This window comes from Eutrema salsugineum, unplaced genomic scaffold (assembly GCF_000478725.1).
Source record: "Eutrema salsugineum unplaced genomic scaffold, Eutsalg1_0 scaffold_7, whole genome shotgun sequence".
Taxonomy (NCBI): Eukaryota; Viridiplantae; Streptophyta; class Magnoliopsida; order Brassicales; family Brassicaceae; genus Eutrema; species Eutrema salsugineum.
Window position 1 is genome coordinate 3,768,579 of NW_006256486.1, and position 13,695 is coordinate 3,782,273.

The 13,695-nt window shown below is 32.6% G+C and overlaps 2 protein-coding genes across 2 annotated transcripts; both read right to left on the reverse strand.

Moving 5' to 3' along the window:
- Positions 1–1,974: 1,974 nt before the first annotated feature.
- LOC18011261 (probable calcium-binding protein CML34) lies at positions 1,975–6,334 on the reverse strand. The gene is made up of 2 exons (XM_006393203.2): positions 6,000–6,334; positions 1,975–2,050 (listed from the first exon to the last, which is right to left on the reverse strand). Exons 1-2 carry the CDS (start codon positions 6,332–6,334, stop codon positions 1,975–1,977), a joined length of 411 nt encoding a protein of 136 aa, XP_006393265.2.
- A 1,027-nt stretch (positions 6,335–7,361) lies between these two features.
- Positions 7,362–7,906, reverse strand: LOC112082927 (ubiquitin-conjugating enzyme E2 29-like). The gene is made up of 2 exons (XM_024150641.1): positions 7,745–7,906; positions 7,362–7,619 (listed from the first exon to the last, which is right to left on the reverse strand). Exons 1-2 carry the CDS (start codon positions 7,904–7,906, stop codon positions 7,362–7,364), a joined length of 420 nt encoding a protein of 139 aa, XP_024006409.1.
- Positions 7,907–13,695: the final 5,789 nt, after the last annotated feature.

Genomic DNA, 13,695 nt, shown 5'->3' on the forward strand with positions numbered 1-13,695 from the left:
ATACAATTTTTAATTGAAGTTGACTCGTTTTAAGTGCTTACGCCTTCAATGATAAGATATTAATGCGTTATCATAGAACTATAGAAGAGGAGAAGCATGAGTCTTGAAGAGATTAATGCCTTATCAACTGACTGACTGAGAGCATGTCAAAATAAATATCTAGACGGATAGAGAGGTGGATAGCTAGAAGAAAATTCTCGTTAATAGCGATTAGGGTTTGAGAAGAATCGTTATTATTGTTTTTTTTTAAGAATCGTTTTTTATTTTGTTCAATCACCGTTTCCCTGATGCTGAAGATCCTTTGAAATAACCAAATATGAGGTCTGGTGTATATGGGATGAATTACAGTACGTAGAATGTGTTTATCATCATTATTACTTTATTTTTTGCTAAAAGTTTATCATCATTATTGAATCAACTGTATTGGTTTTTGTAATGTACGTAGCAAATAAGAAATGTCAAAGATCATATATCATATATAATTTAATAGCTTGTTAACGAAAACACACACTCCAAAACACTTATACCTTTTTATTTTGTTGTTTTCATTTTGTTTGTGCATAGCAAAACCCTATGAGGATGAAAGCGTTAAGGCTGTTCCTAGAGTTTTACCGAGGATAAAAACCTTAGGTATTTCTACAATCTTTCATCTTTGCCAGTCAATAAGATCAAGGATGAAAGATTGTAGGGCATGTGAAGGACGAAAAATTAGAAATACCATGATACGTCTCAGAGTGTCAATGTAGTGTCAACTGAAGATGAGCTGGCAGATTAAAGTGAAGATGAGCTGGCAGATTAAAGTAAAGCCTCGGGGTGAGTATAAATAGAGGAGGCGAGAGTTTAAGAGCCTGGTTGAGTATAAATAGAGGAGGCGAGAGTTTAAGAGTCTTTATGCTTTTGTTGTTGAATGTGATCGGAGAGTGATATGAGCTCCTCAACAATGCCAACGACCGTTATCGAGGTGTTTGTGAGAAAGATTTACTCAGAGAGAAAAGAGATTGTTTCTTATTATGTGTAATTGTCTCTTGTATGGATCTGTTTACATATCAATAACAGGATCAATAAGAGGAGTGTTTACAGTAGTTGCGATCTCTGAACTCTATCATACCACCTTTAAATTACTTTATCCATGGACGTCCTAAAATTTTTTTTACAGTACCTTTGTTTAAATAAAGATCGAAGTTGCTGTTATCTTACCTACAATTCTGAATCGAGAAACCTGAAATCTGGTTTCAGCCTTAGCATGTCAGGACCACTAATATGCTGTGTTTTGCTCGCTCATATGTTTTCACGTCTTAATTTAACCTTTTTGGAATACAGTCGTGGTATGATGAAATTGATATTGTTTATAATGTAGCAATCGGTTGGAATATCTTGTGCCATAAATTAGACTTAAAAAATAAATAATAACATTTCATATTGTTGCATTCGTTAATACAATGATACTTGAGAATGTAACTATTTTGATTTTGATGTCCCAAGTTTAAACTTACAGATTTTTGAAAATAATATTCCACTTCTTTTGCTCATATTTTTATATGTTTTGCTTATTTTTGCTCACTCGTTATAATTCCCTGCTAAATTACTATTCTCTTAAATAAAATTTCAGAACAACTTTAAGTCTATACCATAGTGATAGAGGTACAAACAAAGATAACTTAAAAAAAAATTCACTTTAAGAATTAATCTTATATTTTGGAGAAATATTAACTATAATTGTCCTAATTTTTAAGAGCTAACGTCAATAGAATTTGAATTAAAAAAATTAGAACAAATTATAAATTTTATATAAGATTTCACTAGTCTTTAGGTAAGCCTTGATGATGGCCCATAGCATTAGACATGTGCAATATTCAACAACATGCACTTGAATTTATTTTATAAAGATAACAAACGGTCAAGAAACTCTAAACCGATAACAAGATAAACATCAATAAGCAAACACTTTTACCAAGCAAGCAGATCACTCATTTCTTAGAAGAGGCCAATGATCATAGCCATAAACTCCTCCAAGCTCAAATAATCATCACCATCTGCATCGGCAGGAGCGCTCGGCTGAAAAGCCATGTATCGCTAAAAAACAGGCTAAAATGCCATCACTCTAATAATTATTTTTTTTCGATTTTTTTTAAATGAAGTTAACCCTGGAAATTCTTTCATTCTCCTCATATGTCGAGATATTAACAAAAAAACCAGGGTAATATCCACCCGAATTCAGCCCACTCGATAACCCATTTTATTTTTTATTTATTAATTACTTAAATTCTTTTTCTCTTCTCCAGCAATTTCTTTTAATTCTTTTAATTAATTTTCTTTAATTTTCTTAATATTTCTTTTTTTCTTATTCTCCTTCGTCGTTAAAACATCGACAGATTTTGAAAACCACCAAAATCTCATCTTCATCATCAAACCCTTGCTTACTCATCCTCTGCAATCAGTTTCTGTGTTTATCTCCTCTCCCAATCACCATTGTTGAAGATTCAAAACCCAGTTAGGTTTTTGTTTGAAAATTTGGGGATTTTACAATTTAGGGATTGAATTTGTCAAAATTGCTTATTTCATATGTAAATCGGGTTGGTAACCCAGTTTATGTGATGATTATGTCTTTGCATAGATAATTTATCAAATATAGTTGTTGAATCGTAGTGATTCTTAGGTAGAAAATCCGAGTTCATCACCAAATCTGCAGAAAATGACAACTGGTACAAATGGTACAACTAAGAGATAAGAGGACAACAAGTACAACTGGTACAACTATGAGATAGAGGACAACTAGTACAAATAGGTATAACCAAGACAACGTAAATAATTGCTGATTGATAATTCCTTTATTATAATTGCAAATCGGGTTGGTAATCCTGTTTTATATGACGATTATGTCTTTGCCTGAATAATTTCTTAAATATAGTCATTGAATCGTAGTAATTCTTAGATAAATTATAATTATACCTGAGTTCATCACCAAATCTACAAAAGACAACTGGTACGAAAGGTACAACTAAGAGATAAAAGAACAACTAGTACAACTGGTACAACTAGAACAACTACGAGATAGAGGACAACTAGTACAAATGGATATACCTAAGACAATTTGAATAATTGTTAATTGAGAATTTTTTTTATTATATTTTCAAGAGATAATGAACATCAACCACATAAGCAATTCAATAGATTTTATATCATTTAATACCTCATATTTGGAGCAGATAACTTATTTGGTATTAGTAGATAAGATATTGTATGTAAGAAAATTGCGATATATGAAACTAAACAGCTTTGGAGTAGATAATTTATGTGGAGAATGAATTTCACATATAAATGAAACTAAGTGGAGTATTTCTGATAATATACAAAAATTGTTTGTCTTAGTGCCGAATTAGACAAAAACAAAAAATTAAAAAGTGATTTGTATTCTCCAAAAAAATCGCCGAAAGACAAAAAACGGATAATAAATTAGATAAGTGGTCTCACAGAAAAAGTAGCATGGAGACTTACTTTGTGTATATTTTCGGGTTTATTTTATCCGAAAATATTTTATTTTAGCTAAAGAAATTACATTTAAGCAGAGGAATTTTCATTCTGGATAGCCACATTATCCATTTTAGCAGAGAAAATCTTTCTCAAATGGGGATAAACAAGGTACAGTTAGACACGTATATACAATTATCTGTAACTCTTTAATTTAAAAAAAGGTACAGCTGAATGAAGGATTCAACTTATTTAGGCCCTAGAGTGTACATGTGTATTTTGGATTTCTTGGATTTCTTTGATTTCTTGCATTATTATTTATTTTGGAGTTATTTGGATTTTGTATTTTTTGGATTTCTTTGATTTATGGTATTACTATTTATTTTGGAGTTATTTGTATTTTGAATTTCTTGGATTACTTTGATTTCTAGCATTACTATTTTTAATTTCTCGAGGACAACTAGATGAAACTCAGTGCAATTACTAATGAATTTCTCCAGGACAATTAGGTGCAACTAGGTACAATTACGCTATGAATTTCTCCAGGACAACTAGGTGCAACTTGGGACAACTATATTTTAATTGTAGTGTTTAAAAAATTCTAAAATTATTTACTTAAAAACCAATACAACCCATACCCTAAAAACTGTATCTTTTCACGTCTATACTAGAAGGAAGAAAATAAAACTTTATTTTGTTTAAAGAACCAAATATTTTTGGTTTCACTTGAAATAGCCCTTATGTTATAAGGAAGTCTTTGGCAATATTATCCATCTGATACAAGCGTCTGTGCAAAAATATAAGAAATAGAAAAATAATAACGCAAAACACTTGGGGCTGCTATATAATGTTCGAAATTCTTGTGGACAACTAGAACATAATAATTTATGTCGAAGGACAACTGAAAAAACTATAAAATCGATCAAAGGACAACTATTACAAATTTTGGACAACTGGACAACTAGGTACAACTATGTTGTCAGTCGTAGACGTACGTGCGCCGACAAAAAGAGACACGTGCGCAGTCAAAGTACCACGTGCGCCGTCAATTTTATACATAGTTGTACTAAGTTGTCCAGTTGTCCAAAATTCTTCATAGTTGTCCTTTGACAATTTTAGTATTTTTTTCAGTTGTCCCTTGATATAAATTATTATTTTGTAGTTGTCCACATAATTTTTGACTATTGTAGTCCATTTACAACTATTTCATAAACAATTTATGCAAAATCATAATTTTGGCTCTTTTCCATCATAAGATTGTTAACATTATCAAAGTCTTCTTTGTATTATAAGGGGTGTTGGATGTGAAACCAATAATATGTATTAGAAAAATGATAAATTTCATGTTATTCATCTTTTTAATTTTATTCCTTATAGTTTACAAATTTTTTACATTTTTTAAATGAATGTTTGCTTTCTATATTTATAGTTTATCATTATTATTTTCTAATGAAAGAATTGCATATAGTTGTACATGTGTGTCCAATTGTACCTTGTTTATTTCCATCTAGAAAGTATCCTCCGCCAAAAATGAAATCCTCTAGATTTGATTGACTTACCTAAGTGTTACTATCCATCAAAATAACATGTGCACTTATGTGCACCGTCAATTTTTGTACATAGTTGTACCTAACTGTACTACTTGTCCTCCTCTGCAGATTTGGAGATGAACTCAGATATAATTATACTTTACCTAAGAATCACTACGATTCAACGACTATATTTAAGAAATTATTCATGCAAATACTTAATCGTCATATAAAACTAGTTTACCAACCCGATTTTCAATTATAATAAAAGAATTTTCAATCACCAATTATTTAAGTTGTCTTAGTTATACCTATTTGTACCAGTTGTCCTCTATCTCATAGTTGTACCAATTGTACTAGTTGTCCTCTTATCTCTTAGTTGTACCATTTGTACCAGTTGTCCTCTTCTGCAAATTTGGTGATGAACTCGGATTTTCTACCTAAGAATCACTACGATTCAACAACTATATTTGATAAATTATCTTTGCAAAGACCTAATCATCACATAAACTAGGTTGCTAACCCGATTAACATACCAAACAAGCAATTTTGAGAAATTCAATCCCTAAATTGTAAAATTCCCAAATCTCCAAACAAAAACCTAAATGGGTTTGAAACTTCAACAATGGTGGTGGAGAGAGGAGATAAAAACAATAAAGTGATTACAGAGGATGAAGAAGAGGAGGAGAGACGAGGGTTTGACGGCGAAAATGAGATTTGGTGGTTTTCAGATTTGGTGATTTTCAGAATGAGAGGCGAGGGTTTGACGACGAAGAAGAAGAAACAGAAAAAAAAAATTAAATTTTTTTAAAAAAAATTAATTTCGTTTTAAATGATTAATTTCAATTTAAATAAAATCAATTACTTTTTATTAAATTCAGGAATGCCACAAAAAATTTCATTAAGGGTAAAATAGGAATTACATGTGTATTATGGCACACAGACTTGTTTATGGCACAGCAGATTAACTTTTTTCAATTTATGGCATTATAGCCATTAAACCCATCGGCAGCTTGAACCATCTCGGCACATTTCTCTTCGGTCCAGTCCTTCCCTAGCCCAATCATGGCCGCATGGAACTCCTTGGATGTTATCTTCCCATCACCATCAGCATCACAAAAGGCAAATGTTTCCTTCAAGATTTTTTCAAAGCTCGAAGTAAACTCCACAGCGTCGAGCTCACCGTCTCCATCCACGTCAATCTCTTTGAACATTTTTACGATTTCTTCCTGAGAAATGTTCTTAGAGAAAGCAAGAGCCGCTTCACAAAACTCGTCCAATGAGAGTTTACCATTTTTGTTCTTGTCGAACTTCTCGAATATCTGTTTTGCAGACATTTTTTTTTATGCTTTTGTTTTATATTTGTCTTTTGGTGAGATTTTTGTGTGAGATATGACACAATATGCTATAGTATTTATAGTGTTTGACAAACCTAAGCCCTAAACTGGCCACTTAATGATTAAGTAAAAAAATTATAAAAGATAAGATATTTTCAAAAGGGGAAAATTACTGAAATTGAGAAGTATATGGAAACATATCTAGACCATATCTTATAAATTGGATTTGCTTCATCTGCTTATTAATAATAATAGTTATTCATCCTGTATCTCACAATAACCTATATTGTATAAATTAACTGATTGGGCCACCGAGAACGGTATTATAACCTCTACAATTTAAGAAAAAAAGCAAAAACAAAAACAAAAACAAATTTCTATATTTCAATTTTTCAAGACTAGAAATTTTTTTATTTTAAAAACTAATTTTCTACAAAATTAGCTGGAATTCACTTTAAAACATTTTAGCTTATTATTAACATCATCAAATTAATATCAAATCTCAACAAAATAGAAAAAAGAATAAATAAATGCAGGAAAAAGACAAAATACGAAATAAATACATTTTTACTTTTTTTTCCAACAAATACATTTTTACTTTAACAATACAAAAATCTGATAAAACATATTCTTCCAAATTTCTAAATAAATAGTAAATGTATTTGAGTCACGCTTAGTCTACAATTTGGATATGTATGTTGACAGTCGATGACTCGTTGAGTTAAAAAGAAAAAAATAAAACAATTTCTAAGAGCAAGTCCAGTAGTAAACCATAGAGGGGTACAGCATTTAAAAACAATATTTTTTGGTTTGGGTGGTTTGGAAAGAACTCGGGTGAAAATAGGATTCCAGTAGTGAACTCCATTTTGGGGTTCATCTCGAAAAAAAAAAATATTTTTTAAAGAAATAAATTGAAAGAGTGTTAAAACACCAACAACAATGTTTTACAAAGACAAAATCCCACTTGAAAACTGTAAAACAAGAGTTATACAAGTAGTTTTACATAAAGAAAGAATGAAAAATTTTTTCAAGGCCCAGCGTGCTCCAAAGTACATTCCCGAGCACGCTGATCGAACCCCGCCTTGTCTTCTTTATAGAGCTTCGCTTTGGCTTCATCGTAATAGTCCCCCTCACCTATTTCAGGGTTTGTGAGCATCTCATGAAGTTTACTGAGAATAGTATGGATGGTGTGAATGGGTGAGAAGTGGTCGATAGTCAGCAGCCGAAGGAAGATATGTCCACGCTCTCCTACGTTGGGGTGAAAGAGCTTGGTTGTGAAGAAGACCTGCAGAGACAATATGAGAAAATATGAGAACCGTTTTAGTGGAAGAGAAAATATGAAAACGGGTATTCTAGAGGAAATATCTTGGGTGGCTTGAACGGGTAATCTGGAGGAAAGTCCAAGCCGACTTTGAAGACTCCTCCAGAATAAGGCGATTCGGCCGGTCCGAAAATCACAGCCTCCCAATACGACAACTTTCCATCAATGGGGCCTGCCCTGTAGAGCAGGCTCTTAACCCTATCTATTTCCTTTTGCTGTATCGTTATGGCTCTCTCCCAGTACTTTGTCATAGTAAACCCTAAACCCTAAAACAATACTTGAAAACAAAGCCACCAAATGATTCAAATCCCAATCGTTAATCACATTCGATAAGCCCCAGTAAGTGCACAATAACATTTTGATCGACCCACTATCAGCCTTGACGGTTCTAACAAAATAAAGAAATGCAAGACAAACAAAGCCAAACGATATACCAAAAGACAAACGATATAAAACAATAACATTTTCATCGACCCACTATCAGCCTGGACGGTTCTAAAAAAAAAAGAAAAGCAAGACAAACAAAGCCATACGACCCACAAAAGACAAGCAAAGCCTAAATTCATATTCGATAATGCCTTTAAACATATAGACGAATGATGCTAGTGATAGTTGGAAACACCAATATGAACCCCCGAGCAAAAGCCCCAAAAAATTTCCACCAAGATTAAAATTTCAAAATCGATGCAATCAACCACTGAAATAGGTCTAATACGGTTGTATTTCATTGTTTCAATCTCCAATTGCAACCCCAAAAGAAACCCCCAAAAATTTTTCCCAAATCGCGTAAACCCTAAATTCCAGATTTCATATTTTTTTTCAAATCATACAAATACCGTTCGCAAATTCGATTATGAGTTTCAAATAGGCCACTAAATCTCGTAATGAACCATAAATCCCCCAAATAAACCCCCGATTAATCACCAATATTTTCCCCCAAAAAAAATTGCAAACCCTAAAACTCAAATCGGCCAAAAATCAACGAAAACGGAAGGACAGATACTAACCTTGCCGATGTAGACGGATGGTCGATCCTCGGATGAACAAACCACCGCAAATTGACGCCGGTCTGGACGATTTCGACGGAGTCGTCTCGAAACGCAGGTGAAGATGAAGAGAGGAGAAGAAAGAGGCGAAACACACGAAATGAATTTTTTGCCCGAAAAAAATTCCTTTCCCGAAAATTACCACGAATTCTCCCCCAATCGCAATGTGACACGTGGCGAAGAGACGGGGTCGTCGAGCTCGCGCGGACGAACCGATCCGTCAATATTGGGCTTTATTTCTTTTTTTTTAAATACACTTTGCCTATGAACCCGGGCCCGAACTCCTTCTCCAAACCCCTACTGGACATGCTCTAAGATGTTAGATGAATTCTAATCAGAAAATTAATTGTTTCTAAGAACTAGGTAGGGATCTGCGCGGCTTGCGATGTATATAAAGATGATTACAAATTATTTTTTTTTTTATAATGATGAAAAACATATATCATATATAAAAATTTAAAATTTCGAAGAATATTTGTTGTTATTGTGATCTGTATCATTAATAAACCTATAAATTTTGATAGTTGGATAATGATATATTTGAAAAAACTCATCACGTTATTAACGTAACCATTATCGTTATATGCATCAATATTTGTTGATGTACAACATTCTAATACCGCAAATCTTTAAGTGTAGTTTGTTTCAGTGTATATTTTTCAAACACTATTATGGTTTTGTACTCGATTTCTTTTATGTTTAATAAAAGTATCGATTTTTGATAATCAAGACAACTATTAATGAAAAAAAGAGAAAGAATATAATTTCTGAAGCATAAGCAAACCAAAATATCATTAAAACAAACCATTTAATTAGTAAAGGTCTAAACCAAAACAAATAAAATAAACTATTGTTTCTTTACATTCTGAAAGACAACATTGTATACAACGTTCAAAATATTGGTTTGTGACTTACCCATAGTATCCGTTATCAGAGTTTTTAAACCAGCTCTCAAAATAATACTTGATATAACCATATAAAAATTGTCCATGGGAAGATACGAGTTTTGGTAAACACAGCCCAACTTTTTGCAAAGTCTGTCATTGATTTTTATTGATAGTCATTGCATAGACATGAGAATTGTCTACGCTTCATTCTAAATAGAAATCTTGTCTCAGTGGGAGGAACAAACGTTTGTGGGATCAAGACCTTTTGACCAATATACTCACCAGTTATGTGGCTAGCTTGAATAACATGTTTGGCCAATTTTGTTACAAGAATCTTGTTCTATTGCATAAACCACATCTAAGGTCAATATTCCAAAACAACATAATTGGTATTCTTATTTTCAATTTCAATTCATAGTTCGGAAATTCTGAGATCTTAATACTATTAAGATATTCCTGGATGCAGATGCACAATGATTTTATCAACTAATCACATTAATTAGAAGAATAAACTTTACCAATAATAAACCAAATATAAATATAACAATGTTAGATAAATGATCTATCAAAAAGGTAAATTATTGATATAAACTAAAGATGACCAATAATTGTATCGAAACCATAAAAATAGTTAAAAGACAAGCGACCAGTTAAAATAATATTCTGAAACACTCTTTTGTGGCACATTTGGAAATATAATCAAAATTTTGAGTCATATCTTCATTGTTACCCCTTAAAACGGTAACACAACACTCAATATGTGAAAAAATCACATTTGCATGTTCCGGGAGGATTTATTTTATTTATCATCCAGATTGTTTCTTAAACAAAAATCAGAAATACTAAAAAGACAACCTGACAGTAATAGGGTTTCTATCAATTACATGTCCCTAAGGGCATTTCCAATGTATAATTCTATAATTTTCTCTATTTTGTAATAACTTCAAAATGGAATTGTGTTTTACTTTAATGTAAACTCCATTTTTCTTTAAAATGAAGTTATGACCAAAAATATGAACCTTACTTTTCGGTTACTGACTGTTTGGCGGTCTCAATTTTGGGCATCAAAAATGTACACAAGAAATATAGAAAATGAATCCTCATTACTGATGAGTTAATTAAAAACCAAAAACTCACCTATTCATCTGACCACCCAAGCAGCATAATTGTTCGACAAAAGTAACTTTTCAGGTTTTAATTTGCGGGTAAACTCCACAATCATCTTAATCTTTTTATACCGCTTATTAATTAGTAAATGAAACACTTTTAAATATAATTATTATTTGTAAGTATAAATTGTTAATAATATATTTATGCAAAGCTCACCGATGCATATAGTCTGCATATGTGCAAAAGGACACTTAAATATTTATACTTTACTTCCATGGTCTAACTCAGTCATTGCAAAACAGCCCTGACAACATAATCTTCGATGTCTTTCAGCCACTTGTTATGGTGGCGCTTTGTCCCAAAATATTTAACAGCACTACCCTGAACTTAATCATACCTACGAATATCACAATTCCCAAATATTAATTTCATTGTTTTCAATACCAATATGGACAATATCCCTCTTAAAGACTGAATAGCACATCTCCAAAATGAGAAATTCAAGAGGAATTTTGCTTTGATGTGAGTTAGGCACAAACATGTAGTTCGTTGAACGTAGAACAGCAAGAAATGAACACCGAGTTTGGCAGAGATAAAGTAATCATAAATTCTGCAAACTTCGTACATAGCAAACTACTTGAGCTCAGCCTCAGGACCTGTCTCCATCAACCATCCTTGAAAGACCCCTTTCTCGAGCAAGTAGCATATGCACTTCATATTGATCTCGTGCTGTTGCTTCATCTTCTGTTTCAATCCAAAACAAACATAACCGAACCCAAGAAAAGTGTCCCTTACTTGTTCTATGTATTATACAGGTTATACACAAATAACCTTCTAACAAGGTAACCAATACGATCGTGACAAAAAGAAACCACAAGCATGATACAGAAGTAAATATAAAGATAAATTCTCTACCATTTGACACCATTGCAGAATACAGTGACAAGCAACACCTAAACAGTTACAAACATCAAACGAAGGTAAGACCACAAATAAAAGCAAAAAAAAAGTAAAGATAAAAAATATCAATCTTTATAGAGAATAAATCACCACAGAGAAAGAAGAGAAATATAGAGATGACGAACGGAAAAAAAAAACGCCAAGAGTCAATAACAGAACAACACAAACACAAAACACGCAAACTTGCAAACGTGATAAACAAGAAACCGATACCTCAATAGAGATGTATGCACCTGATACATATCCAAGAGCTAGACCCACATACACGAACAAATAAAAAAAAAAAATTTGGAAATGACTGAAGAAAATGATCAATTTCAGTACTCGTGGTGTTTTTTAATCAATGACGAGTTTTCGAGGGTTGAATTCGGAGAAGAATGAGAATATTTGTCTACTTTAAAAGTGTAATTTTTCTTAAGATGGGAATGGGGATTCTATGATGATTGTTTTTTAAAATTTGGATAACCTTCGTCCATTTAAGATAGATTTTGGGCGTTGGAGATAACGTGTACCACAGACATGTGTGATTGGTTTTCTAAGAAGAAAATGTCGTCATTGTTGTGCAAGTTGAAATTTATTATCATTTGGCGGCAAAACTAACGACTACTTCTATAGGTAGTTCATTCTTTTTTGGACTTCAGATCCACCACACTATTTTTCCTTACAGAAAGTTAAAGTCCTTGGTTTTTTTCACTCTCTTTAGCATTTGTGGAAGAATGTCTCTAACTTTGTACAGAGCTTATATAATTAAACATTGGTCAAATCAAATTCAGAAAAGTTCAATAATTAGTGTACAACTCAATCTTAAGCATACACGAACAATTTTTTTTTTTTTTTGCGTTTAAGAAGTATTATAATGTTCCTTGCTCTAAATCTATTAACAAAAAAGAAAAGAAAAATAGGCTCGTATACATACAAATGTAATACGGGTTAACCTAAGTACAACATTAAACAACTTAAAAATTCTCAGTGCCGATTCCACGAGTGATCATCATCATCATCATGACTCTTAGACATGATGAGCCCGCGCTTTATCCACTCAGAGAGTTTCCATGGTTACTGCCATTTCCATTTAAACTGAAGCAGCCATTGATGGTGACTTCTCTCTTCCACTTCCACAGCTTCCCACTTTACCCCATTTTCTTCATTGCTTTCATCTTTCTCCTCTTTTCTAATACAGCCACTGATTCTCTAACCAAGATATTGACTATACCCGGCACAGCGTATTTGAGATGCTTTGTTGCTCGATGATATGAAGATGGAGATGATGCATTGCTGGAGTTGTTATATCCATAATGCTTTGATGAGCTTCTTGAAGTTACCTGCAAGAAGTGAAGTTGTACATATGGAGAGAGTTTTTATAGAGTTTTTAAAAAGAGGGATCAGATTAAAAAACGGAGGATGATGATGATGAATTAGCTAGCGCAATAGACAATGTTTGCTCCCTTGTTTTTTACAAATGTCAGTCATATGTTTGCCTAATAAAGTAATCCAATATGATTTGCAGAAATATAACTCGTGCTGATTCAATCGGGAAACATCTTAACAAAATTAACAATAGAAAACTATAGTATTATAATAAAATCCACAAAGTGTGAAAGTCAATCAAATTCCAACATGATCCTTGTTACCTTCAATTTTTATAAACATATATAGTGTAAACAGATCCCTTGTTCTACATGTTAGATCCACCTTCTTCAACTCGTCATTGTGGATTTGCATCAGTTGCTGTATGATTCATGTATACAGTCCTGAAAGAAGACAAAGCAAAATCATATTAACCTAAACATGTGAAACCCACAACTTCAATATTTCTTAGAGACAAATCTGAGCAAATTGATATCTAAGAAATCAGAGTCTACATTAACCCTAAAAATGGAGACCAGTTTGGGAAAAAAAATTACATGCCACAGAAGAGGAATCAAAGTCGTTGTCCGTCACCACCAACGGCGCCTCCGATGTCGTTGATATCTCTCAGTGGACCATTAAAACAGATGATATCGTGGAGAAAACTGCTTGTATAGGAATCAGCTGATC

Coding starts and splice junctions, on each gene's coding strand:
- LOC18011261 (XM_006393203.2), bottom strand. CDS start 6,334: ATGTCTGCAAAACAGATATTCGAGAAGTTCGACAAGAACAAAAATGGT. Junction 2,051..5,999: donor ATGGTTCAAGCTGCCGATGG/GTTTAATGGCTA, acceptor TTTTCAGCCGAG/CGCTCCTGCCGATGCAGATG.
- LOC112082927 (XM_024150641.1), bottom strand. CDS start 7,906: ATGACAAAGTACTGGGAGAGAGCCATAACGATACAGCAAAAGGAAATA. Junction 7,620..7,744: donor ATTCTGGAGGAGTCTTCAAA/GTCGGCTTGGAC, acceptor TTGTCTCTGCAG/GTCTTCTTCACAACCAAGCT.